At 44.7% G+C, this 26,878-nt stretch overlaps 2 protein-coding genes across 2 annotated transcripts in view; both read left to right on the plus strand.

Annotated features, from left to right (window-relative positions):
- LOC310789522 (nephrocystin-1-like) overlaps positions 1 to 17,848 on the plus strand; it is a gene marked incomplete at its 3' end in the record, with an annotated part of 53,597 nt that extends 35,749 nt beyond the window's left edge. Inside the window, exons 15-20 of the mRNA XM_083651158.1 lie at positions 3,603 to 3,679; positions 7,302 to 7,401; positions 12,216 to 12,328; positions 13,044 to 13,119; positions 15,104 to 15,146; positions 17,570 to 17,848. Of these exons, the coding sequence (XP_083507284.1) occupies positions 3,603 to 3,679; positions 7,302 to 7,401; positions 12,216 to 12,328; positions 13,044 to 13,119; positions 15,104 to 15,146; positions 17,570 to 17,848 (688 nt within the window). The remainder of the gene's footprint in view (positions 1 to 3,602; positions 3,680 to 7,301; positions 7,402 to 12,215; positions 12,329 to 13,043; positions 13,120 to 15,103; positions 15,147 to 17,569) is intronic.
- Positions 1 to 26,878, plus strand: part of LOC310788759 (NLR family CARD domain-containing protein 3-like) — a 275,717-nt gene that overhangs the window by 141,313 nt on the left and 107,526 nt on the right. The window lies entirely within an intron of this gene.

A 26,878-nucleotide genomic window follows, 5' to 3' on the forward strand; every position in this document is an offset into this window, starting at 1 on the left:
ATTACAGTAATTTATTTTCAATGTCCGCGCAAGAGCAATTTGGTTAGGCCTAGTAAAATCGCTGGGCTGGGCGCAGTGTTTGTGGTGTGGGAAATGTGTTAAAAGCTTGTATTACGTTTTCAATAGCGTTAATACACTAAGGAAGGTATGTGACCATCATTCATTTCAATGTCCGCTCTCAAGAGCAATTCAGTTGGTTCATGAAATCGCTGGGCTGCGTGCTGTGCAGTGGTTGTGGTGTGGGAGATTCGAGCTGTCAAAAGAGGACAAAAGACTTGCTCCTGGCCAGCCTGGTGTGAAAGAGCCTACATATAGATTAACCAGAGTAGGCCTATATTGTTTGATAAAAATATGTTTTCAGACAATGGGCACGGCGCGCGCGCGCGCACACATACACACACACACACACACACACACACACACACACACACACACACACACACACACACACACACACACACACACACTGCTAAATATGGCCTATATTAACACAAAAAAAATCAGTTCTCAGCCATACTGCTATAGTCTAGAGGGAACAAATAAAATGAGCTGAATTGCCGTGGAGTGCGCAGTAGTTTTAATGCGTTGATCACAGACATCTCTCTATTATAGGCTATTGCTTTAAGGGATGCGGCCGCGCGCCGGTCAAGCCACTGCTGTTATTTGTAGTAACAATGTACAAATACACACACAAAGGATACAGAGTACATGAAACATTCCACCCCCCATCGCAAGTGATTTTATTCTGCATGTAGAATATTCAGCAGGAATGCACAAATGTCACACAAAGGAATAATAATAATAATAATAATAATAATAATAATAATAATAATAATAATAATAATAATAATAATACAGCGCTGCTGTGTGTGTCAGTGTGTGTGTGCGCGTGTGCATTTAGTGTGATTCGATTAAATCTTATGACGTGATAAGATCATTCATTTTAGCACCGCGCGCTCCGCTCTCTTCAATGAGGAAATGGAAATCCAGACCTTGTAGAAAAGTGTCGATTTTCGGGTTTAGGGTTGAAAGTAATTCTCTCTTTTCAGAGGCACACAATTACTCACATAAGACCCTACATTTAATAGTTAATTTAATAGTTAGTTTGTGGATTTGGTTTCCAGGGACTTTAATCATCAAGGGGAGACAAAACACGATTGATTGATTTGATTTCGTAGGCTGAGAGCGAGAGCCTCCCTGCTTGCTGCAACTGTACTGTAGGTAGTTGTGCACTGCCGCCCCCTAGTGTCCCACTTTGATACCACATACTAACGGCAAACAGAATTAACGCCGCGTTGCGGTAAAAGACGCTTATTGATCCGTCTACCACTGTACACATAAGAAACACACAGGATGATAACATGGCAGGTTGATATACAGTTATACTGTAATGCAAGATAGCGGTCAGTATCCATTTTAACACGTTCACTGCCAATGACGAGTTGAGTCGTCAAACAGAATCCAACCGTTCACTGCCAACGACGAGTTGAGTCGTCAAAAAAAAAATTTTTTTTTTTTGACGGTGCTACGTGGATCAATGCCCCCCGCGTCTCCTATGGAGATATTGGAAGTATTGAATGTGTATAATCTATTTTACCGACCAGCTAGGTGGCGACGGTGCTCTCCCGACAGAGAGAAAGTCAACCAAAAGCAGCCGCCTCCCGCGGCTGCTTCCTCCATTCTCAAGGAAATGGCTTGGCGATTTTACAGTCATCAGTCACCAGACTCGCCCGAGAGCGGCCGCGCCAGCAGCAGCACACGGGGGATTGCAAATTTGCATAATAGATTATGGGTGAAACACACTTTGAAACGCCCGCAGAAAGGCCAGAATCGCACGCATTCCGAAAACCCAGAAACGAACGAGCCTCATTCTCATACTGTAGGCGGGGACGCTTTCGCGCTGCTGCGGTGGGGGGTTCCAGAAATGGACTGGGTGGGCAGCATAAAGCCTAGAGTCGCACGGGGCTTCATCGGGGCTCTCAAACCCAAGAGACGAGTGAGCCCTATCCACACTCGCTGCCAGGGAGGGAGGCTGCTCAAACTCGCAGCAGCAGCAGCAGAGCACTCGCTTGTGACAAACGCAGGCTGAAAGCCACCAGACACGCCCACGGGGGGAGGAGTTTGAAGGAGAGGGCGTTCGGAACTATATTGTTTGGATGTCTGATCTCTCACTGATGCCAAAAATAAATGGTTAAAGTGACTGTTCTGCCTGTTTGATTGAATTTCACAAAACTGCGATTATCTCAGCTTTCACTCTCAGACGCTAAAACCATGCTGTACTCAACGGCTAATATCTACATAACTACTAACTCTACAAACTAACTCTTTTAGACAGAGAAAGCACACATTCTATTAGTACTTTTGTGAACTTTGTGTTCACAAACTCCAAGCAGAAAAGAATCCTCGGCTCTTGTAAAATGAGCCAGAATCCTCAAAAAACGGCTTGGCAGAAGCTACCTACAGCAAAAAAAAAACGGCTGGCAGTCAATGTGTTAAGGGTACAAAAAGCAGCTCCTCCTCCATATTGAGCGGCTGCCGATAATAGCAGAACAATATCTCACTAACTGCTTGGCCCTTCTCTTTGGGAGACCAGCCATCTGAAAGCCTCTCATAACCAGCTTATGGACATGACCTAGGCTACCAATTATGAAAATTAGAGGTTTACACCTGTAGCCCAGCTGTGAAATGGTCTGTTCTAGCTGTTGAGACACACACACACACGCACGCACGCACGCACGCACGCACGCACACACACACACACACACACACACACACACACACACACACACACACACAAACACACACACCATATTTGTTTATTCATATATTTTACTTGATTATTGTTGGTTGCATTTAATACACCCTCTTTGCATTGCTCTAAATTATATAATCTTTTTTTTTTTGCTGTATCCTATTTCTATTTGGTGCTGCACTGACCCTGTTGACACAGTAAAGTTGCATCTGATCTGATCTGATCTACTCTATGTGTATATGACCTATGATCAGATCCCCCACCCCCCACCCCTATTTCTTTTTATCCCATTTTTATCCCCCATTAGTGCTAATTTTAATGTATTTATCCTGGTTGCTGCTCCACCCTCTGCCGATCTGGGGAGAGCCGAAACTGGCTCCATGCTTCCTCCGAGACATGGGCAGTTAGCCAGCCGCTTCTTTTCACCTGACAGGGGATCCTTCACCGGTAGGACATAGCACATAGGAGGTTCACGCTATTCCAACCAGTTCCCCTCCCTCCGAACAGGCGCCCCGAATGATCAGAGGAGGCACCACATCAGCAACCAGGATATTGCATGTTTTGGTGAGGGGTTCCTATATGAAGGAAACCCCCAGGGGGCACGGAGTGAACATGCAAACTCCACACAGAAAGGCCCTTTTGACAACCCCACCCGGGCGGTGGGCACTCGAGGACATGCAGACAGGCACGCACTCCTTCAGTGCTCACAGCGTCCCAGGTGGGAATCAAACCCAGGATGTTCTAGCTGTGAGGTGACAGCGCTACCCCTGCGCCACCGTGCCCCCCTTATGATCTGATCTACTGTGTGTGTAGGACCTATGATCTGATCTGATCTACTCTCTGTGTGTAGGACCTATGAGCTGCCAGTGAATGGTGGCACTCCCTATGAGAAAGACGTTGCGATGGAGGCTTCAGTAACCAGAGGAGGTAAGAAGGAGCAGCAGAGCTCATCATTCTTTAGTTTAGTTTATTGGACATTATCATCATTACCTACAAGTACAATAATGCACAGACTTTGTTGTGAGCAGATTAATGTAGGAACTATTTTCTTTTCATGTAGGAACTATAGCTAGCAGCTAGCAGGTGTAGTTTGGCCAAAATAACATAGTTCCTCCATGAAACTGCTCATAACAAGGTCTGTGGATTATCTTGAGTAACCGGGTCATGATTTGGTGGTATGGTGGTATGGTGTTTATTCTTAATCCCTGAGGGGAAACATGGTTTGCCACCAGAGTGAGTACAGATACACAAACAAGAAACAGTAACATACAGCACAATAACAATAACACAGTAGAAAGAGAGAGAGCCTCACAATGCAGACCTAGCAGTGTTCATTAAAGAATTTTACAGAAGCAGGAACAAAGGATCTTCTAAATCGCTCAGTAGAGCACCGAGGCATCAAAAGCCTAACACTAAACGAACTACGCAGGGCATTAACCCATTGATACCGGATGCAGCATTTGCGTGTATATCCCTTTAACACCGACGGCAACGGGCGTGTCATTTTACCTTTCATGCCGGCTGCGACACATACGCGTAGCGTAGTACGTGTATATCACTGTTTCAAGACATGTGACCGATTACATGCATCATGATTTGCTGAAATAGACGTGGCGGAGGTGAAATGCATTGTGGGTTTTGTAGTTTTTTATTTTTATTGTTGCCTCGACCCTGTGGACAGTTTTTCAAAGCTCGAACTACACAGAAAATCAAGGAAGCGCCGGTCCTGCAATACTTCCCATTAAACTTTAGGATGAAATTAATGCTGCTGACCTAATTTCAGATTTATTTATCTCATGTTCCAATCTGCAATAGCCTCAAGGTTTTACTGCACGTTCTTCTGCTGCACGGTGGCAATTCTGCATGGCCACGTCTCAGACAGTAAGCTAAGTGAATGCTAACGCTGATGAACTGAACGGAGTATAACTTACTTTGAGGACGAAGACATCAATGAATAAGAAGATTCCACACCCATATTATGATGTGACTGTTGACACGCTAGCCAAGGCTCATTGGGTGAGTGACTTTTGGCGAATTTGCCGTATTTCAAGACGACTGCAAAACGGAGGTCGCTAACGTTACTTTTTTAACGATAACGTTAGGCTGCAGTAATTGTCAATTGTCAATTTCCTCAGCTTCTATAGTAGCTATCAACATGAAATAAAAAGCATGTGAGAGCTTAAACCCGTGGCTTTTTAGTTGGAAGGGTTACATTTGCCGTAATCTTGATTAACATTTCTTAAAATGCGTTAGAATCTTTATTTTTATTTTTGGGGGTTAAAAAAATTAAATAAAAAATAACGTTAGGGCAAATATAATACGAAAAGCCAAAGGGTTAAGCTCTCAAATGCTTTTTATTTTATGTTTATATGTGCTATAGAGCCTGAGATATGAAGGTTTTAGTGAACGCCGACCGCTCTGGCAACTTCTCCGAAAAAGGCCGGTTTACAGGGGCTGTTTACAAACGTGCAGTAGGTTTAGAGGGCCACTCTAGAGAAGGCGCGCCGGTATCAATGGGTTAAATACATTATACAAAGGATGGCCTTCAAAAGAAGAAGAATTTCTGGAAAGAGACATTGCTGTTGAGTTTTTCAAATGTATTTCTTTGGCACTTTGAGCAGCACAAGACAAGTGCCATCCAGTTCCATTGTATTGAAGAGAAGGCAGAAACTCTGCAGCCGATATCTCCAAAACTCAAGCAACTAACACAAAATGATATAGAGGGATAAATATCACTACAAAAGAGAGGGAATATGTGTTTTGGATTTTAGGGTGAGCTGTTGCTTTAATGCACTGAAGATGAATCATCACAGACTCCGCCAATAGTATGAAATGGTAACTCTTCCCGTCTCCTAAATGGGCGTGGTCATCCGGATGTGTTGTGACTGACCTAACATGTTGACTTGAGCTAGAGATGAGTTCCCAAAACTGAATAGCACACATAAATACAAAACTGAATAGCACACATAAACACAAAACTGAATAGCACACATATAAACACAAAACTGAATAGCACACATAAACACAAAACTGAATAGCACACACATAAACACAAAACTGCCTTCGTCTTAGCTCAATCTAATCGTATCTAAGATACAACTAAGATTCCAACCACAGATTTAGCTAATACATCTGCAAGCTTCACGTGTAGTTTTAGCTAATCACTACCTGCTGACGTTAGCTCTATTGCCAAATCTGTCTGTCTGAAAAATGCCATTTTAGTGTCAGAATGCTCAGAAGATACTGTATGTGGCAAACTGGATGTGATATTTACTTTGGTGACTAAGGAGCGAAAGAATCGTAATTTGTGATCACGATCACTTCTCCCATTGACTCCAATAGACTCAGGACCTGCTCGTCTCCTAAAGGGGCGTGGCAGGGGCCAAACCCACGTGACACGTTTGGGGCCGTGGTGGCCTAAAGGTTAGAGAAGCGAGGTTGTGACCGGAAGGTCATCGGTTCAATCCTTCGGACCGGCAGAATAAATCTGGGTGAGGAAAGTGACAAGGCAGCCCCTCCCTCATTACCACCACCGATGTGCCCTTGAGCAAGGCCCTTAACCCCAACTGCTCCAGTGGAGCTGCTCAGTGGCCAGCAGATCAGACTGTGGTTGTACTGGTGAGCTTCCAGGTGTGAAGGTGTGTGTGAATGTGAACAGGACGCTCCTGAAAAAGACAGCATTGCTCTCAGTGAGACTCCCCCTGTATAAATAAAGGTAAAAAAACAACACCACTGATACAGACAGTTGAGCCTTCTCGCTCTAAACAGTCTCTGGAGAGAAGCAGCCTTGTTTTCAAACTGACAAGTGCATTTGTGAAATCTCATCTCCTCTCCTCTCCCGATTTGTCTTCTCCTCTCCTCTCCTCTCCTCTCTTCATCTCCTCTCCTGTCCTCTCCTCTCTTCACCTCCTCTCCTGTCCTCTCCTCTCTTCACCTCCTCTCCTGTCCTCTCCTCTCTTCACCTCCTCTCCTGTCCTCTCCTCTCTTCATCTCCTCTCCTGTCCTCTCCTCTCTTCATCTCCTCTCCTGTCCTCTCCTCTCTTCACCTCCTCTCCTGTCCTTTCTCCTCTCCTCCTCTCTCCCCTCCTCTCCTCTCTTCTCCTGTCATCTCCTTCTCTCCTCTACTATCCTCTCCCCTCCTCTCCTCCTCTCCCCACCTCTCTTCTTCTCTTCTCTCCCCTCTTCTCCTGTCCTCTCCTCCTCTCCCCACCTCTCTTCACCTCCTCTCCTGTCCTTTCTCCTCTCCTCCTCTCCTCTCCCCTCTTCTCCTGTCCTCTCCTCCTCTCCCCACCTCTCTTCACCTCCTCTCCTCTCCCACCCTCTCTCCTCTCCTCTCCCCTCTTCTCCTGTCCTCTCCTCCTCTCCTCTACTATCCTCTCCCCACCTCTCTTCTCATGTCCTCTCCTCCTCTCCTCTCGTCTCCTCTCTTCATCTCCTCTCCTCCTCTCCCCACCTCTCTTCATCTCCTCTCCTCTATTAATATCTTCTCCCCTCCCCTCCTTTCCTCCTCTCCACTCCACTCCTCTCTAATCCTCCTCTCCTCTCTCAGCTCCAGCTGGTGTTTTGCAGCAGATGCTGCTGGCCAGGCAGCAGCCCAAGCTGATCGTCAAACTGAAATCAGCCAAAAGTCGGACCAGAACCCAGCTCAGGTGAGAGAACCACTGGAGAGCTTTAACACACCCAGTGGATGATGTGTTCAGCCTTCAAGGAAAGATCCACCCTCACATCCACTTAGGCCCAATCCCAATACACCCCTTGCCTCTATCACTTAGCCCTTAACCCTCATTTAGTGCGTTCACGTGTCCTGGTAGAGTGTCCCCATTCTTGTTGGGACAGAGGGCTAGGGTGAAGTGGTAGGACTATATAGCCCACCAAACAGAGCTTTTTCAGAGGTAGGTTATGAGAAATCTCCCAGAATGCCTTGCGAATCATCGGCAAGATGGTGGCTAAGGCTAAAAGAAAACACAAATGTAAGCATTTTCTTTGATAGTAAAGATTTAAAAAAATATCCTAACCATCCTATTATCTTAGTTTCATGTATTTTCAATGTATTTCCGATCTGCCATTCTCAACCTGTGGGCCGCTACTTAGCTTAGCGCTACAATGGCAGTCTATGGTACTTTTGCCTACTCCCGTTCAGATGCCCAAAATACACATTCCCACAGTGCCAGAAACACTCACATGTACACTCACGTATTCACCACGCCCTGAAATAATAATCCAAAATAACCTGAAATGGTAATTTTCGTAGTAAATCCACACCGAGAACTAACAAAGAGAAACTGAACTAACAGAGTATGACCAAAGTTACTTTTTCGTTTGCCATGAGGCACATGTGCTGTGTGCAGTCATCAGCACAGCACATGCGCCTCATGGCAAACAAGGAAGTAACTTCGGTTACTCTTTGTTCAATTACTCTTTGTTAGTTCTCTGGTGTGTGGATTTACTATGAAAATGACCGTTTCACGTAAGTTTGGATTATTATTTCATCGCATGATGAGTACACAAGTCACAACATGTACATGTGAGTGTTTCTAGTACTGTTGGAATGTGTATTTTGGGCGACTGAATTGGAGTAGACAAAAGTACCATAGACTGCCATTGTAGCGCTAAGCTAAGTAGCAGTGAGCAGTGTTTCCCATTCAGCAGTGCGCCACATCAGAATTTACTTACTTTACTTTACTTTATTGTTATTTAGCAGACGCCTTTATCCAAAGCGACTTACATCATGATCATATACAGCACACAATAACATGAATAGATCAAATAGAAAAACAGTAGTAAAAATATGAGAAGCCAATATAAACGGGGAGATTAAAGGTGAGAACAATTAAAGGAGCAATCATTTAAGAAACAGAAAATTCAATTAAAAACACATGGAAAACAGGCAGAGGGAAGGGAGGGAATTCAGGAAGAGTCAATATAAAGTCTGAAGAGATGAGTTTTAAGTTTTCTGCGGAAAATTAGGAGTGATGCAGCAGTCCTGATGTCCGGGGGAAGTTCATTCCACCATTTTGGGGCCAGGTAGGAGAAAAGTCTCGACCGAGAGCGGCTTCTGAGCCCACGTAGCAGGGGAGGGGCGAGACGTCCTGCACTAGTGGAGGGGCGGAGCGGCCGGTGAGAGGTTTGAAAAGTGACCATAGACTGTAAGTACGAGGGGGCTGTTTGGTGAACGGCCTTGAAAGCTAGTGCCAGAGTTTTGAATTTGATGCGTGCTAGGATGGGAAGCCAGTGAAGCTCTCGGAAAAGGGGGGTGACATGGGAAAATCTAGGTAAATTGTATTTTAACCAAGTAATATTGTAATTTAACCAAGTATTTTCCCCTCACAAAACTCCACATTGGCCCGCTGTCTCTCTCTCTCTCTCTCTCTCTCTCTGTCTCTCTCTGTCTCTCTCTCTCTCTCTATATGTCTCTCTGTCTCTGTCTCTCTCTCTCTCTGTCTCTCTCTCACACACACACACACACACACACACACACACCCACAGGACAGCGGAGTGATTGAGTGATATCAGGCCAATCAGTATGTTTTCAAAACACGTGATCGAGTAAATGCATCGTCATTCGTTGAGATGCACGTGGGGGAGGCGGCCGCATCTACTCAGAAAGTCCGCAACCAGGAAATCACACATCACAGCGAGAAGTGCCGCCGGTCTGCTTCGTCCACCTCGGCGAGTCGGCAGCGGTCGACAGACTGCTTGGACAAAACAGCTTGGGAGTCTGGGGTTAAACAAGGTTAAACATCGCTATCAGCCAGACACCGTTCGTTACAAATCAAAGCAAGTCCGCCTCATGCTTGCTTTGACTGCCTGACCCACGAGCGATGCAACTACTCCATGCATTGCGCTGAGCATTTCAAATTATTTTAACTTTCAACAGCCATACCACACTCACTGTAAAGATCTGAGTAGCCATACCACACTCACTGTAAAGATCTGAGCAGCCATACCACACTCACTGTAAAGATCTGAGCAGCCATACCACACTCACTGTAAAGAGCTGAGCAGCCATACCACACTCACTGTAAAGATCTGAGCAGCCATACCACACTCACTGTAAAGAGCTGAGTAGCCATACCACACTCACTGTAAAGAGCTGAGCAGCCCTTCATACCACACTCACTGTAAAGAGCTGAGCAGCCCTTCATACCACACTCACTGTAAAGAGCTGAGCAGCCATACCACAATCACTGTAAAGAGCTGAGCAGCCATACCACACTCACTGTAAAGAGCTGAGCAGCCATACCACACTCACTGTAAAGAGCTGAGCAGCCATACCACACTCACTGTAAAGAGCTGAGCAGCCATACCACACTCACTGTAAAGAGCTGAGCAGCCCTTCATACCACACTCACTGTAAAGAGCTGAGCAGCCATACCACACTCACTGTAAAGAGCTGAGCAGCCATACCACACTCACTGTAAAGATCTGAGCAGCCATACCACACTCACTGTAAAGAGCTGAGCAGCCATACCACACTCACTGTAAAGAGCTGAGCAGCCCTTCATACCACACTCACTGTAAAGAGCTGAGCAGCCATACCACACTCACTGTAAAGAGCTGAGCAGCCCTTCATACCACACTCACTGTAAAAAGCTGAGCAGCCCTTCATACCACACTCACTGTAAAGAGCTGAGCAGCCCTTCATACCACACTCACTGTAAAGAGCTGAGCAGCCCTTCATACCACACTCACTGTAAAGAGCTGAGCAGCCCTTCATACCACACTCACTGTAAAGATCTGAGCAGCCTTCATACCACACTCACTGTAAAGAGCTGAGCAGCCCTTCACCACATATGAAACAACGTTCTCTCTTTTAGAAGAATGGAGTGAACATGCAATGATGCGATCTGAATAAAGAGCCAAAGTCACTCTTCACCCTTCACCCTCTTCAGGCATATGCAGCATACAATTCAATTCAATTTTATTTCATTTGTTCAATAGGGGACAGTGTACATTAATGAACATTTTAGCAAAATGTAAATGCACGACAATTGCAGTCACAAGACTGATTTACATTGTTAGTCCCCCTGCCAGAAGGTACAGGCCTTGTGTCCTGATAGGGAAAAAGTGACATGGTGCAAATATACAGGATTCAAATAACATCTTATCTCTAAAGACAAGTGCAGCAAGAGAAAGAGAGCTAGCTAATACACAAATATACAATCAGAATAACTATACTTCTAATAAAGTTTAAGATCTACATATAGAGATTTAAACAACATATAAAAAGAAAGAAATGTACAGCATACTACCCACATAGCAATACAGTAGAACCATTCTAGTTCTTTTCCCCTAACTATGAGTGCAGGTTTGAGTGGACTTCAGCCATCTCTTCATATGACCCTTAAACATGCTCAGCGTTGGACATTCCCTAATAGAGGATGGAATTGTGTTCCAGAGTTTGCCACCCTTGACAGACAAAACCGTCTGGCCAAAGGTGGTGCGCCTGTATGGGATGACACAGTTGCCTCTGATTGAGGTTCTGGTGGTTCTGGATGTGGATCCAGATACAGGTCTCTGCTTGATGTACTCATTTAGCAGGGGATGAGCAAGGCCATTTAGAACTTTGTCGATGGTGCATGCATATTTAAAGCTGATGAAGTTGTTGAAGCTTAGGAAGTTGTGTTTAACCAGAATGTTCCAGTAGTGATAGGAACAGGGTTTTTCGTCAAATACTTTCAAGGCTCTCTTATAAAGTGACTCAAGTGGTTTGAGCGTGGAAGTACATGTGAGTGACCAGCTGGTCAAACAGTAATCCAGGTGAGAAAAGATCATTGCGTGTAAGAATGTCTGAAGAAGAATTGCTGAATCTAATGTCTTTGAAATTAAGCAGGTTTGAATTTCACCGAGTTTGCTAACTTTTTGACCTGGTTCTTAAAAGTCAGTGTAGGATCTAGGATCACCCCTAGGTATTTAAACTCGAGTACCAATTCCAGTTCAACATCATTCAAATACACATTAGAATGAGTTGTTTGTATGAGGACGTTTAGTGAACATCATACACACCGTTTTCTTGGTGTTCAGCAGAAATCAGGATTTAGAGAGATTTCTGTATCTCAGATGCAGTGGATGAGAGGAGGCGAGAGGCCTCCTCGATGTTTTTTGGCAGGGGTGAAAATTACCGCATCATCCGCGTACATCTGGGAGTGCAGATTTAGACAGAAATTTGGTAAATTATTAATAAATAATGACTTGATTCTGATTCTAAATAGATTTGATGTCTAGCAATGTGGCGTCTGTCTGACTATTGATGATGAAAGAGGGATCTCCAAGGGTTGTCCCATTTCATAGGGCTAGATTTCAACCAGTACCCCTCCTAACTGTTCTGGGGGGTTAGTCCAAAAGCCCGGGGCGTAGTGGTACAAGTAAGACATGGGTTTGGCCCTTATTACTAAGGCTGGGTTAAAAAAAATTGATTCTCAGATTTTAAAGCTGATTCTGATTCGGATGTGTCCCCTGTCAGTGTCCTCCCAGACTCTCTGCTGCACTGTCTGAGCTGCGTCCACCTGCTGGCTCTGCACAGACAGCTGCTGGCTGACACACTGCTGATGGACAGGCCCACCATGCAGAGTGCAGGTAAACAAACACCAAACAAAACCATCAACAAACCAGGTAAACAAACTCCAAAAACAACAACAACAAAAATAAACCAACACAAAACCTGCACATTTCTTTCTAGCGACTCCAGGAACAGTGCTGCTTTGCTGATGCTGTTATTCTCCATCTCTCTCTCTGCTCTCTCTCTCTCTCTGCCCTCTCTCTCTCTCTCTCTCTCTCTCTGCCCTCTCTCTCTCTGCTCTCTCTCTCTCTCTCTGCCCTCTCTCTCTCTCTGCCCTCTCTCTCTCTCTCTCTCTCTCTGCCCTCTCTCTCCCTGTCCTCTCTCTCTGCCCTCTCTCTCTCTCTCTCTCTCTCTCTCTCTGCCCTCTCTCTCTCTGCTCTCTCTCTCTGCTCTCTCTCTCTCTCTCTCTCTGCTCTCTCTCTCTCTCTCTCTCTGCTCTCTCTCTCTCTCTCTCTGCTCTCTCTCTCTCTGCTCTCTCTGCTCGCTCTCTCTCTCTGCTCTCTCTCTCTGCCCTCTCTGCTCTCTCTCTGCCCTCTCTCTCTCTCTGCCCTCTCTCTCTGCTCTCTCTGTCTCTCTCTCTCTGCCCTCTCTCTCTCTCTCTCTGCCCTCTCGCTCTCTCTCTCTCTTTCTCTCTGCCCTCTCTCTCTCTCTCTGCTCTCTCTCTCTGCCCTCTCTCTCCCTCTCTCTGTCTCTCTCTGCCCTCTCTCTCTCTCTGCTCTCTCTCTCTCTCAGATGTGATGTGCAGTCCTGTGCTGTCTACCTTCCCTGTGTTGTTGGAGCAGTCAGACCTGAGGCCTGTACTACGAATGTTGTATTAGAAGATCCAGGATCTGTCCCTTGATCTGGTTTGTCTAAACCAGATCAGCTCGATTGTAGTTAACTTGTACTACGAACGTCGATTGGCACTCGTTAACTCGAACCAGGTTTTTCTAATCAAGCTGACAGCGCGTGCACATGAAAATGCCCGTGCACTGGAGCTCGTGCCCGCAAAAGAGGCGTGGTTTTTAACAACTGCCAATCAGAGTGCAATATGGACTGCTCCAACTCCGACAGCTCCAGACACGCCTATTTCCTCATTGAATGAAACCGCAAATACAAATCTGCGTTGGATATTATTACTGTTCCCGAATGACTGTCTAAAGTGACCACTTTTATCCACACCAGTAATTTATTTGAAGAGCGGTTTCGTAGGCTATCTACAGCTCTCTATCTACAGTCTTTTGTGGAAGCAATGTGTAATCTATCTCAGTCCAAAATCCGTATGTAGCTATAGACCATTTAGGCTCAATGAATAATGATGATCCGTGTCTGTACTTTGTTCAGTATATTGTATTTCAATTTGTAACCGTCAAATAAAATAAAATAAAATAAAATAAAATAAAATAAAATAAAATCAATGTGTTTAGTCACACTGATTGAATAATTCCTATAGGCTAATCAATAAAAAAAAGAATGATAATAAAATAAAATAAATGCTTCTGAACTGAATCGACACGGTATGTGCGGGCATAGATTTCATTTATAAAAAATAGTCTATTTTGTGGTCACATGGCTATTGTAATGTCAGCAGAGTCGCATATCTCCATATTTCATATAATGATGCTGGAAATATGAAGTTCAATCACATCATACAGGCCAAAAGCAACAGAGTTGCAGCTGCAAAATGCAGGAGTAGCCTAGATATGAATCATCTTAATATGGGATCGCCTGTGTGCAGGTGATCCCATATTAAATTGCTTAGATGTAGTAGGCTGTATGACCATTTCAATTCCAACCCAACGTCAGTCTCAGCTCCGTTGCGCACACGGCACCGTGCGCTTTGGAGACGTTTATGTAACCTTTTTATGCCGGTTTAGTGATATGTCTCCACTCACTATTCAGCTGCAATCGATCAGCGGGGTCAAACAACGTATCTAGGCTACTTGAGAGCACAAAAATGAATATATAAAAACATATTCCAAAGTGGTAAGTAGGGCTTAATTAAAATGTAGCCTGCAACAAGTGCAAGGCTTTAGTCCTTGGTTAATTCAACATTACAATTCGTGCTCCTTCCTCGTCCAGAAAGGGGTTGGCCATTTTTCCAAACTGCTGATTTGATTGGTTCGTGGGCGGTGTATTTAAGGTCTAATCTTATCCTTGCAACTTAACCTGCTGCGGACCAGGTTAAGTGTGAAGCATAAGTTGCTATGGAAATATATGTCGGTAAGAAGTTAACTTGCTTTGTAGTACGGCCAAACCAGGTTTAAACCTGAAGTTACCTCGCTAAACCACTAATCTTGCTTTGTAGTACAGGCCTCTGCTGGATGCTGTCAGGGTCAGTAGGCAGAGCTTCATACTGGCATACATACATACAGTATTCAGCTGTCAGGCTGCCCTGTGATGATGCTTGTCAGGGGGACGACAGAGAACAACTTCACGGTGCTTTGGTGAACCTGACTCTTTTCTGACAGAATATTATGTTAATACAGAACAACAAGGAACAGCGACGGCCGGTGTTAACTTGCCCCTCCCTGTAGTGTCCAGCAGCACTGTTCAGCACAGCACTCCACATAATAACGTAACGTTGACTTGTTTCATAATCCTTGAAACGGGTGTGATTCCAGACTCGATGAGGAAAACCTTTTGAAAATGTGATATCCATACTCTATATATCCATACACAGTTCAGCTTGTTGACGGGTTATGACTGGCTCACTGATTGGCTGACTTGTTGACTGGTTATATTGATTGACTTTTGGTACTCTGGCTGATGTGGAGTTTTATTGTTTGACTGACTGGTGTTTTCCCTCAGAGCGCCTGGCTGGATGCTGAGAGCAACATGAGCAGAGCGCAGAAGGTCAGACTCTGTGTGTGTGTGTGTGTGTGTGTGTGTGTGTGTGTGTGTGTGTGTGTGTGTGTGTGTGTGTGTGTGTGTGTGCGCTTGCGCGTGTGCGTGTAATACCTATACTAACCTGTAGATAGTGCTGTAATGCTGCCTGTTCATGTGTGTCTTCTGACCTGCTGGCTTTTCTCTACCAAAATGTTAACATAATTCCATTCTGGTAAATCCTTTCTGGGTAACACTTTCATTAATGTTTAGCTAATGTTTAATAATGGTTAATTATGGGTTAGCTAATGCTTATTAATCATTAACCCTGTAAGACCCGGATATATTTCTACTTGCAAAAAAAATTATTCAACCTTTCTGATGGTGTTGTAGGAGTACTTTGGAGAAGAAAATATAGTGTTTTAAAAAAAAAGAGGTTTTTGTAAGGTTTTATGCAAATGTTGTAATATCACAACGTAGGGTCAATCAGGTAGCAGAATTTCCTATAGGCCATTTTTACTCATTGTCAGAATAACATGGCAAATGTATATATACTTCATTAAAACAACTTAAGGGTTAATTTATATGGTTATGGTTTATTATTTGGCCTCAGAACAGTATACATTATGAATAATATTTGGCCTCAGAACAGTATACATTATGAATAATAACATCAATGTAAGCCATATTTTTAAGAATTGTGATTTTATTAAAAGAACAACAAAATGAAAACAATACATACAATAAATGTACTAAAGAAACCTAATTACCTAATTACTCCGCAACATGTAACAGGCACCCCCCTCTCATACTCCAAGTGACTGCAAATCACTTTGAACACCATTTACAAACAATTGCTTACGCTTATTTGCAGTGATAGTCCCAGAAACAGTTCCTGTGACCTGAAATACACAGACGAACATCACACTTGTGGCATAGTAAGTTGGTGTACCCTGAACAGCCACCATTCCTGCAGCGCCCTCTCTGTGTCTTTCGTGGGAGATGGCCAACTTGGTCCTGGTGCACATCCGATGGCAGGTGTTGACGTGGTGCCTTGGGTGGAGCGCGGTTTGGACTCTCTTCCAGTTGTCTCTTCTGAGCTGAAGTGTTTGACCGGTTGGGGCGGCTGAATGTCTGCATCTACTGGGCAGTTAGTGGGTTCACTGGGTGGTTGGTTTTCTTTTGACTCCTCTCCACAGGCCTCTTCATCTGACTCTTCATCAGTTTCAGTGAAGTCGATATCCACATCACTCTCTACATTCAGTTCCATATCCAGTGCATCTTGTATCTTGCAATGAAGCGAGGCTCTCTCCTTGCTTGTGGCATTCTGAAATGAAAATAAAGAAATAACTTTAGTACATTAGTAGTGTTTACACATCTCACTGCAGTACACATTTCACAAGTCACACAATACTGTCTGGCCAACCTATTGTGCTTTGCTTATCCTCACAAAGGGATGATGGTCCTAAGTGGGCAACCCCCACCAGCCCTCACATGAACAATGATGATGGTCCTATGTGTGCAACCCCCACATGAACAATTACCACATGGAATCCTCCAGGAACTAACTTAAACCAACTAAAACATGATTACAAACAGAAGTAGGAACTGATCTGTTGAAAGTGATTACTAAAACATTGTAAGCAATTACATTTTATGCAGTATATTTGTCTTTGAGTACAATTGGTTACAAATATTATTGGAAATTAGAAATTAAAGTAAAAATGCACATATAGCCTACACTATATATATATTTAGGTATGCAATGTGGGGAAAATACACATATAACTGTATAAATGTATTGTGAAAACTATAAGACTCCCCTTAGCCAGGTATGTAAACTAACAGTACCACCTGGATATTTGCTACCACACTGCCCCACCGTTGTAAAATAGCAACCTCTATAAAACATGCTCTAATTTACATTTGGGGGATATGTTTCACAATAATAACATATGTACATGTTCTAGACATTCTAATGATCACCCAAAAAAATATTACAGGCATTTTACTTACTTCTTTGTGAGGAATTCCGTCCAGTGAAAAAGAGAGTTGTTGCTCCGTCAACAATTTTGAAGTTGTGATGTGTCCTGGCCCTGTGGGGGGTACTTATATGCAAATATCCTGGCCAATAGCATTGCAAGACTAAACAATAGGATCCAATGATGATGTTTATGTGAAAAAAGAACAAGAAAACAAATGATTTATACCCTTTTTTTTATAAAATACAAATGTTGTAATATTACAACCGTGGGTCTTACAGGGTTAACTAACCCTTAATTAATGTACTATTATTGCAAAGTGTTACCATGTGCGTGTGTGTATACAGTACATGCAGTTATTGCAGACTACTGACTTTGTGTATGAACCGTTCCTTCCTCCCTGTGTTTAATAACAGTTAATACTGTAAACTTAATCCATTAATTTGTATTATTATTATTGTTTGTTTGCAGAGAGACTTTCTCCATGTGAAACAGGAGTTCATTAAGACCTACATGTCATCAGTCTACTACCTTCTCCACTGCCCCTCGCTGCCGTGCCCCCGCTGGGCGGACCCGCCCTCCGAGGAGCAGCGGGCCAGAGTCATCTATGACACACTGGATGCCCTCAAACACGCCCAGCAAGCCTCCAGCCAATCAGGAACCCCGCAGGTCTTCCTCGAGCCCGCCCATCAGCACCTCGCCTTTGGTGTCACAGAGTTGACCTTTGACCTCCTCAGGGTGGCGCGGTAACAGGGTGGGGATGAACACACGGCAACATCACTCAGTACATGGTACATTTTGATTGGAGTTCATTATGTTAAAGTAAAATTTGACTCAATATGTTAAATTAACTGTATATATTAGACATATTCTAACATTTTTTGACATCAATAAATCTAGCCTGACATCGCCAGACCAAATTCGCAAATGCGAATGAGTCTGGAAATTCTCTGTTCAATTTTGATTTCCAGGAGCCCAGTCATCAATCAACATGCCCAGTAAAATGCAATCGAACACAATTGGACCTACAACCAATCAGAGCAACGGAACGTGTGACATAGCTCACGCGCTTCGAACCATCTCTGGCTCTCCTCTGTCAGTCAATGTATCAACGTAACAATATATTTGATAAACGGTTGTGATTGGCCCGACGGTTAAACATGAGCTCGCAGATTCGTCAGGTTCCCAGGCTACAATAAATCACTGCAACATTCATATTCAGACATTTAGGAAACAACGGGGCTTATGGGAAATGTAGTCTTAATGTTCAGAAACACTAGAACTTTACTACTGGTGTGAGAACAATCATCTCCACCATCACAGTTAACAATGATATATTGATGCTATAAAATGCTACAGCGGCTGGCCAAACTTTGAGTCCATCTGACACCTCCTACAGCTCTGACACCTCCTACAGCTCTGACACCTCCTACAGCTCTGACTCCTCCTACAGCTCTGACACCTCCTACAGCTCTGACTCCTCCTACAGCTCTGACTCCTCCTACAGCTCTGACACCTCCTACAGCTCTGACACCTCCTACAGCTCTGACACCTCCTACAGCTCTGACACCTCCTACAGCTCTGACACCTCCTACAGCTCTGACACCTCCTACAGCTCTGACACCTCCTACAGCTCTGACTCCTCCTACAGCTCTGACACCTCCTACAGCTCTCATCTGACACCTCCTACAGCTCTGACTCCTCCTACAGCTCTGACACCTCCTACAGCTCTGACACCTCCTACAGCTCTGACACCTCCTACAGCTCTGACACCTCCTACAGCTCTCATCTGACACCTCCTACAGCTCTCAGCAAACTAGAAAGCAGGTTATTTTACTACATTGAAGCAGGTCATAGAAAGGCTTTGGACTGGGACCAACACAGATGCAGGATATTAGATGTTATAGTGACGCTATCAGCACATTGTGAAACTGTTATTTATTGCCAAAGCTTGTACTATTTTGTAATAAACATGTTGTCAATAACAAAGCTTGTACTATTTTGTAATAAACATGTTGTCAATAACAGAGGGTGATTTGTTCAAATGTAACTAAAGGTGACAGATGCTCACAAGTCATTATTTGCAAGTCAAGTCTCAAGTCTCTTATGGATGAGCCTTCTATCATCTGCTGGATGCCATCCGGTCTGCTTAGAACACTGCATAGCTAAAAGTAAGGAATTTTATTATCCTCACTCCTTTATCTATTAGAATACAGTATTAGCATTGATTAGTTGACATTGATTAGTTGACATAACTGGCTTTCGGTCCATCAGCACCGGTGCTGCCCAGGGCGGTGTCCTCTCTCCCTACTTCTTTGGTCTGTACACCAACAGCTGCACCTCCAGTCACCAGTCCGTCAAGCTCCTGGAGTTTGCGGACGATAGGGTGGTATCTTGTCCCACCTGAGAACAATGGAAAAAATGTTTAAAACGACAGTAGTTTTATTATTTTTTACGGCATCTCACTCTACATGAGACCACTGTGTTTGAAACAGCTGGAGGCCTAACTTACTGTATGGATTTTTAAAGTCAATAACATTCCTTTACTTTATATGTACTGTTTACGGCAGTGGTTCTCAACGTGCGGGTTGGGAACCCACAGGAGGTCACAAGATCATTTGGGAAGTCGCAAGATTATTAATTGGATAGGAAAAAAGCAAATTTATTTGAGACACATTTATGGGTTTTTTTTTCAGATGTTTTTGTAAAATATTGCATAGTTTTCTGCCTCTGTGATAATTACATGAAACAACCTGAAAAGAGGAAATCATTCTTTAGTTGAAGTGTTCACCACTCTGCATATGCAGCCAGTGACGTGCGTTGTCCCAGGCCAAAAAGGTTGAAACGCTGCACTGCTTATGGCACTAGCTTCACTTCTTATTCTTTTCAGCAAAAAGTATGCTGGCCTACACGGCCCAGACACAACTGAGAGCTCAGCATGGGTTTTAAGTTACACTCAGAGACATTAAGGATGCCCTAATGTCATGTTTAAGATGTATATCAAATACTCCACTTTGAACAATAATTTGTGCCTGATGGTTTTCTCCACAAAAAAAGGTTAAATGACTTTGCCTCCTTTTCCCTCATTAAAAATTCCAAAGCAACCAATGAGGGTTATCTAGAACATAACTAGCCAATCACAGCATACCACCAATGGCTTTAACTGCTGAATACTGGACAGGGATTGGCTCCAGTGATGTCATGAATCATGCTGGTTGAAAACGGCCTTTTCAGTGAGCTCAGAGAAACGTTCCACTTTCAGCAGATGATTGTGTAAACATGCAGTCTTCTAGTGTCAAACTCTGCACACATCATTCTGCACAGTGAAGCTCAGACATCCAACTGAAGGAACAAGAAGATCAACAGATTTTTGACTTTAGTCTACTTGACAGCCTACAGAGCCCATGTTGTGAACCAGGAAATGTTGAGTACCCAAAACCTTATGTTAGAAATGTAGGTAACACTTTATAATAACATTCAGTCGTAAGTCATTTATAAGCCTTTAGTTAATTATGAACTCCTCACTTACAAAACATGAATATACATTTGTAGATGATTAATACATGCTATGTTAACATATCACAAATGCATTGTAAGTCATCTATAAACTTTTAGTAAATTAAGTATTCCTCACCTGTTATAAATTATGTGTAAATCATTTACAATTCATTTACAAGGCTTTCTGCATCCCCTAATCTAAACTGTAAACCATTCATCACACATAAATGTGTTACATACAAGGGGGTAGCTCTGTCAAAATTGAAGCCAATGTGGAAGTGCACTTAAACCTGCATTATTTCGAATGGCCTGCAGGGGGCGACCAATTGGTCTGTCGACTTCTGTTTTTTGACACCTCACGTATGGCATTTTGCCATTGCCATGTTGGATCTCGACACAAGTCCAGGGGTTTCCCACAGAGCACGGCCTGCTATTGGTCCATGATCGGCGAGCTGTGTGATCAGTAGACAAGCGACCTGTCAATCAACATAGTCTGAAACTAGCGATTGAGACCATAAACACATAAGGAAAGTGTTTACTGAGGCCATACTTGAGGCTTCAAAACAGAAGTGCACAAACCAATGGGTCGCCCCCTGCAGCCAAAGAGGACACTTCTGCATTGGCTTCAATTTTGACAAACAGAGCTACCCAGTGTGCGAACTATACTGTGGTTTTCGGGGGAGCCGACTTTTGAGGGGCTCAAATTCATAAAAGGGCACTACAGCCGCCGTCCGAAGGGCGGCGGTGGAAATTTGAGGCAATTTGAAGGCCAATTTAGGGGTATAACTCATTTTAAATCAGCACGCTCAAAGACACGGATACAGCTCTTGTCTGTTCCACTTTTCTCTCCAAGAGAGAAAAGCGCGCTGCGCACACAGAGAGGGAGGGAGGACACAGAGAGGGAGGGAGGGTGAGAGAGAGCACAGAAAGGCGAAACGGGCGCACTGCTCTCCATATACACTGCATCCACATTCACAAGAACATGATATCTCTGCCCAACACTTTTATCCACTCCATAACGCACATGTCCCACTCACTGTGAAGTTCCTGACGCATTCCATCTCACAAACAGTCCTCCATATGCGGGAGGACTCAGAGGTAGGCTATTCCAGCTTCACCTCATCGTCACTTTTTCCACATCTGCGTTTGAAGTAGAAGCGACTTGTTGCTGTTCAACTGACGGCTGCTTCCATTTCTTCGTGAATGTAAAGTTTGTCAAACTGCCTTGTTTTCTTCCATCTTGCTGTTTTAAATCTGACCTGCCCGCGTGAGTGACGTTTGATTTGCACCTGCGCCGCCACGCTTCGATATAGGGGCTTACAGTGAATTTGACAGTGATTGAGCACACTCTGAATCATACGATTAAAATAGCGTAATTTTACGCATTATTCACTATGAAGGTACAGAAAAAGAAATAGAAAATACATGGGGTAATATATATTAGTCAATAATTTAGAGACCCCCCCAAATTTCACAAGTCAGCCTTTCAGGGGGTCTACTACTTCTTTAAGGGGAGCCAAAGCCCCCCCAGCTCCCCCGTAGTTCGCACCCTGGAGCTACCCCCCTTGTATGTAACACATTTATGTGTCATGAGTGGTTTACACTTTAGATTAGGGGATGCAGAAAGCCTTGTAAATTATTTACACATAATTTACAACAGGTGAGGAACACTTAATTTACTAAAGGTTTATAGATGACTTACAACACATTATGTTAACATAACCTTTATTAATCATCTACAAAAGTATATTCATGTATTGTAAATGGTTAGTTCATCATTAACTAAAGGCTTATAAATGACTTACGACTGAACGTTATTATAAAGTGTTACCGAAATGTACAGTATGGGTCCCCATCATATAAGAACAGCTGGATGCTAAACTTGCATATGTTGAGAAATTTGCATAATTAGCATTAATTAGCATAATCAACTATATGGACAATATTTCAGCAACTACTTGGCTGATTTGGAGAATATTGGAGTGGTTTGGGCGGTTATTGAGGATGCTGAATCCATTTCTGGCATTGTCAAAATTCAAAATGGCTGTTTAAGCCAGAAGTGGCCACATCTCAACTCCCGGTGGGGCCGATGATGTTTCAGCCAAAAGACGTTTTAGAGGACGCTGAATCGATTGGATTGGACAGATAAATCATTTATTTGAAATAACTGAAATAATTTTATTTTTATTCACAAACCATTGGAGGTAACAAAGGCATCCAACTAGAATATTATGTCTATTGCTAAATAATATGCTCAAAAAAAGAGAAAGGGGAGTATATTAGTGAAAATGTAGGTAGAACAGGTAGAAAACAGGAGTCCTGGAACTTGTTTTAACGACAAGTATACTAAATGATCAGAGCAGAAAACAACACGTTACAACTGGAAAGCTTTCATCAAGCAAGAGCACCTTGTTCTTCTAATCTGCACTGTTACAAACATCCTCATCATCATTGTTACGAGTCAATGTTTACATGTGTGACCTCAGTTGCTATAGGACCAATCAGCGTGACGTCACTGACACCCAGTATTGCAGAACCCCGCCGCAGTTAACTAGTATGAGTTGTGCCAAACAAACGTTAATATCTCAAAAACTATACATCACATCGCTTATATTTTGACATTCTGAGTGAGAGCAGAATTAGCTCAAGAGTTGATGTATAATATATGCATGTCGTGTTAAAGTTGTGTGAGCTGTGGCAGTTTTTTTAATGTAAACAGGGTCAGCCGGCTAGAGTCAGACGCTCAAAACTCAGGCTCCATAGGGTTCCATTGCCGGTGCCACCCAGTGACGAGGTTTGTTTACCAAAATGCTGCTCGGGTGATCCCTCGTATACACATGCTGTAACTGTCCTGTACATAAGTTCACTCTGGGTGCAGTATTGTGAATGAGCCACTGTGAGGCGCTGAAGCGATAGGGGATGATGCATGCTTGTTTCATCAGTCTGAGAGGTGTGCCCCCCTTGCTTGTGCCTACAGGTTGGTACCAGAAGCCTACCGCCAGAAACTCAGGGATTGTGGGAGGGGAACTAACCAGACATATGTTGAGTTCGCTCGCGAGAAGGGGCTGCTTTTCGATAAGTGGTGCCAGTCCAGTAGAGTGCGTGATTTTGTGCAGCTGCGGGAGTTGGTGCTCCTGGAGGAATTAAAATTCTGTTTACCAGAGCGCATTGTAACCTATTTAAATGAATGAAAGGTTTCCTCTCTTGCTGCAGCTGCTGTCCTGGCAGATGAGTTTGTGTTGACTCACAGGAGTGTTTTTTGTCCTCCCTGGCATCGTGAAGCCCCGGTCCGTGACGATCAAAGCCCGCGTCCTGTTCAGCGTGTTCCTTCTGCCGCAGTGGAAAGCCGGGTGTGTTTTTATTGTCACGAGCCTGATCACCTGGTTGCTGTCTGTCCAGCTCTTAAACAGAGGGAGGGGGACAGAACCCTCACGAGCCTGATCACCTGGTTGCTGTCTGTCCAGCTCTTAAACAGAGGGAGGGGGACAGAACCCTCACGAGCCTGATCACCTGGTTGCTGTCTGTCCAGCTCTTAGACAGAGGGAGGGGGACAGAACCCTCACAAGCCTGATCACCTCGTTGCTGTCTGTCCAGCTCTTAAACAGAGGGAGGGGGACAGAACCCTCACGAGCCTGATGACCTGGTTGCTGTCTGTCCAGCTCTTAGACAGAGGGAGGGGGACAGAACCCTCACAAGCCTGATGACCTGGTTGCTGTCTGTCCAGCTCTTAAACAGAGGGAGGGGGACAGAACCCTCACAAGCCTGATGACCTGGTTGCTGTCTGTCCAGCTCTTAGACAGAGGGAGGGGGACAGAACCCTCACAAGCCTGATCACCTCGTTGCTGGCTGTCCAGCTCTTAAACAGAGGGAGGGGGACAGAACCCTCACGAGCCTGATGACCTGGTTGCTGTCTGTCCAGCTCTTAGACAGAGGGAGGGGGACAGAACCCTCACGAGCCTGATCACCTGGTTGCTGTCTGTCCAGCTCTTAAACAGAGGGAGGGGGACAGAACCCTCACAAGCCTGATCACCTGGTTGCTGTCTGTCCAGCTCTTAAACAGAGGGAGGGGGACAGAACCCTCACGAGCCTGATCACCTGGTTGCTGTCTGTCCAGCTCTTAAACAGATGGAGGGGGACAGAACCCTCACGAGCCTGATCACCTGGTTGCTGTCTGTCCAGCTCTTAGACAGAGGGAGGGGGACAGAACCCTCACGAGCCTGATCACCTGGTTGCTGTCTGTCCAGCTCTTAGACAGAGGGAGGGGGACAGAACCCTCACGAGCCTGATCACCTGGTTGCTGTCTGTCCAGCTCTTAGACAGAGGGAGGGGGACAGAACCCTCACGAGCCTGATCACCTGGTTGCTGTCTGTCCAGCTCTTAGACAGAGGGAGGGGGACAGAACCCTCACGAGCCTGATCACCTGGTTGCTGTCTGTCCAGCTCTTAGAGAGAGGGAGGGGGACAGAACCCTCACGAGCCTGATCACCCGGTTGCTGTCTGTCCAGCTCTTAAACAGAGGGAGGGGGACAGAACCCTCACGAGCCTGATCACCTGGTTGCTGTCTGTCCAGCTCTTAAACAGAGGGAGGGGGACAGAACCCTTGACTCGCCTGTTGCCCTCATTCATGCTGTGCCACATGCCGTTCAGTTGGGGGGGGTGGGGGGGGGGGGTGGATGGGGGTAAACTTGATTTTGTTATGCAGGGTTTTGTCTCTCTGGCTGACAGTGGGGTGGGCTGGGTGCCGGTTACCATCTTGTGCGATACCGGTGCAAAGCGCTCGGTGGTTCGTCGTGGTATTTTCCCTTTTTCTAGTCACTCGTACTGGATCAGACCTGTGGGTGAGAGGAATTCAGATGAAGGGGGTGCGTGTGCCCCTACACGGTGCTCATCTTTCTTCCCCGCTTGTGTCAGGCCGGGTTCAACTTGGTGTGTGTGCTGAGTTACCAATACCTGGCGTTGACTTGATCCTTGGTAATGATTTGGCAGGAGGAAGTGTGTTTCCTCCCCCCGATGTGGCTGAGACTTGTGTGTGCTCGTCCCCGGCACGCCCAGCATGTGCTGTTGCGCGTGTCCGGAAAAAGAGAAGTCGCAAGAGGTCACGTGTATCAGGGAAATAAATAAGGGTGATTTAAAATGTCAAGTTTGGTGTAGTGTTAGGATAACATGCTGACATTTTGTGTTGTGTGCTGGCATTTTCTTTTTTCCTTTGTGCCCTCAGGGGAGTGACTGGTCTCATGTGAGCATTTAAGTGAGTATCAAACATTTCTTGGGGGAGAAATGTTTGATCTTAACACGTTCACTGCCATTGACGAGATATCTCGGCTTACAGAATCCAACGGTTCACTGCCAATGACGAGATATCTCGGCTTAATTTTTTTTTTTTGACGGTGGGACATCGATCAAACCCTTTTACGTCTCCTATACCAATATTGGAGGTACTGAATGTGTATAATCTATTTTACCGACCAACTAAGTGGCGACAGTGCTCTCCAGACAGAGAGAAAGCCGAGCAAAAACAGCCGCGGGAGGAAGCCATTCTCAAGGAAATGGCTTGGCGAAAACGCTTTCGATTTCACACACACACACACACACACACACACACACACACACACACGCGCGCGCACACACACACACTCGAGTACCTTTGAGCATAAATAAGACCAGAATCGCAAAAGCTTCATCAAAGCTCTCAACCGACACCCCAAGAAACGAACGAGCTCGTTTTACAGTAATCCAGACTCGCCCGAGAGCGGCCGCGCCGCCAGCAGCAGCAGCACAGACGAGCAGCAGCAGCAGCAGCAGCACACCGAGAGCGGAGTACGCCTCAAGATTGGAAGAAGGGGATCGCGAAGGAATTTCTCTCCCGTGTCTAACCCCCCCCCCCTCGCCTCTCCTCTCCTCTTCCCCGCTCCTGCGATTCCCCTCTCTTTTTTTGGGATCTGTGAGGCAACAGAAACTCGCCTGTGACAAAACACTGCAAAGCCACCAGAGACACACCTACGGAGGGAGGAGTTTGGAGACACACACACACACACACACACACACACACACACACACACACACACACACACACACACACACACACACACAACACAATACAGTATACAGACTTGCCCAAGGGCACCCATAATCACAGGCACGTGAGGTGGTTCTAAAAATCCATTTATCTCAAAACTCTCTGAAAATCTCTGAAACCATGCTGTACTCAACGGCTAATATCTACATAACTACTAACTCTACAAACTAACTCTTTTAGACAGAGAAAGCACACATTCTATTAGTA

Source organism: Poromitra crassiceps, assembly GCF_964638095.1.
Source record: "Poromitra crassiceps genome assembly, chromosome: 14".
Taxonomy (NCBI): Eukaryota; Metazoa; Chordata; class Actinopteri; order Beryciformes; family Melamphaidae; genus Poromitra; species Poromitra crassiceps.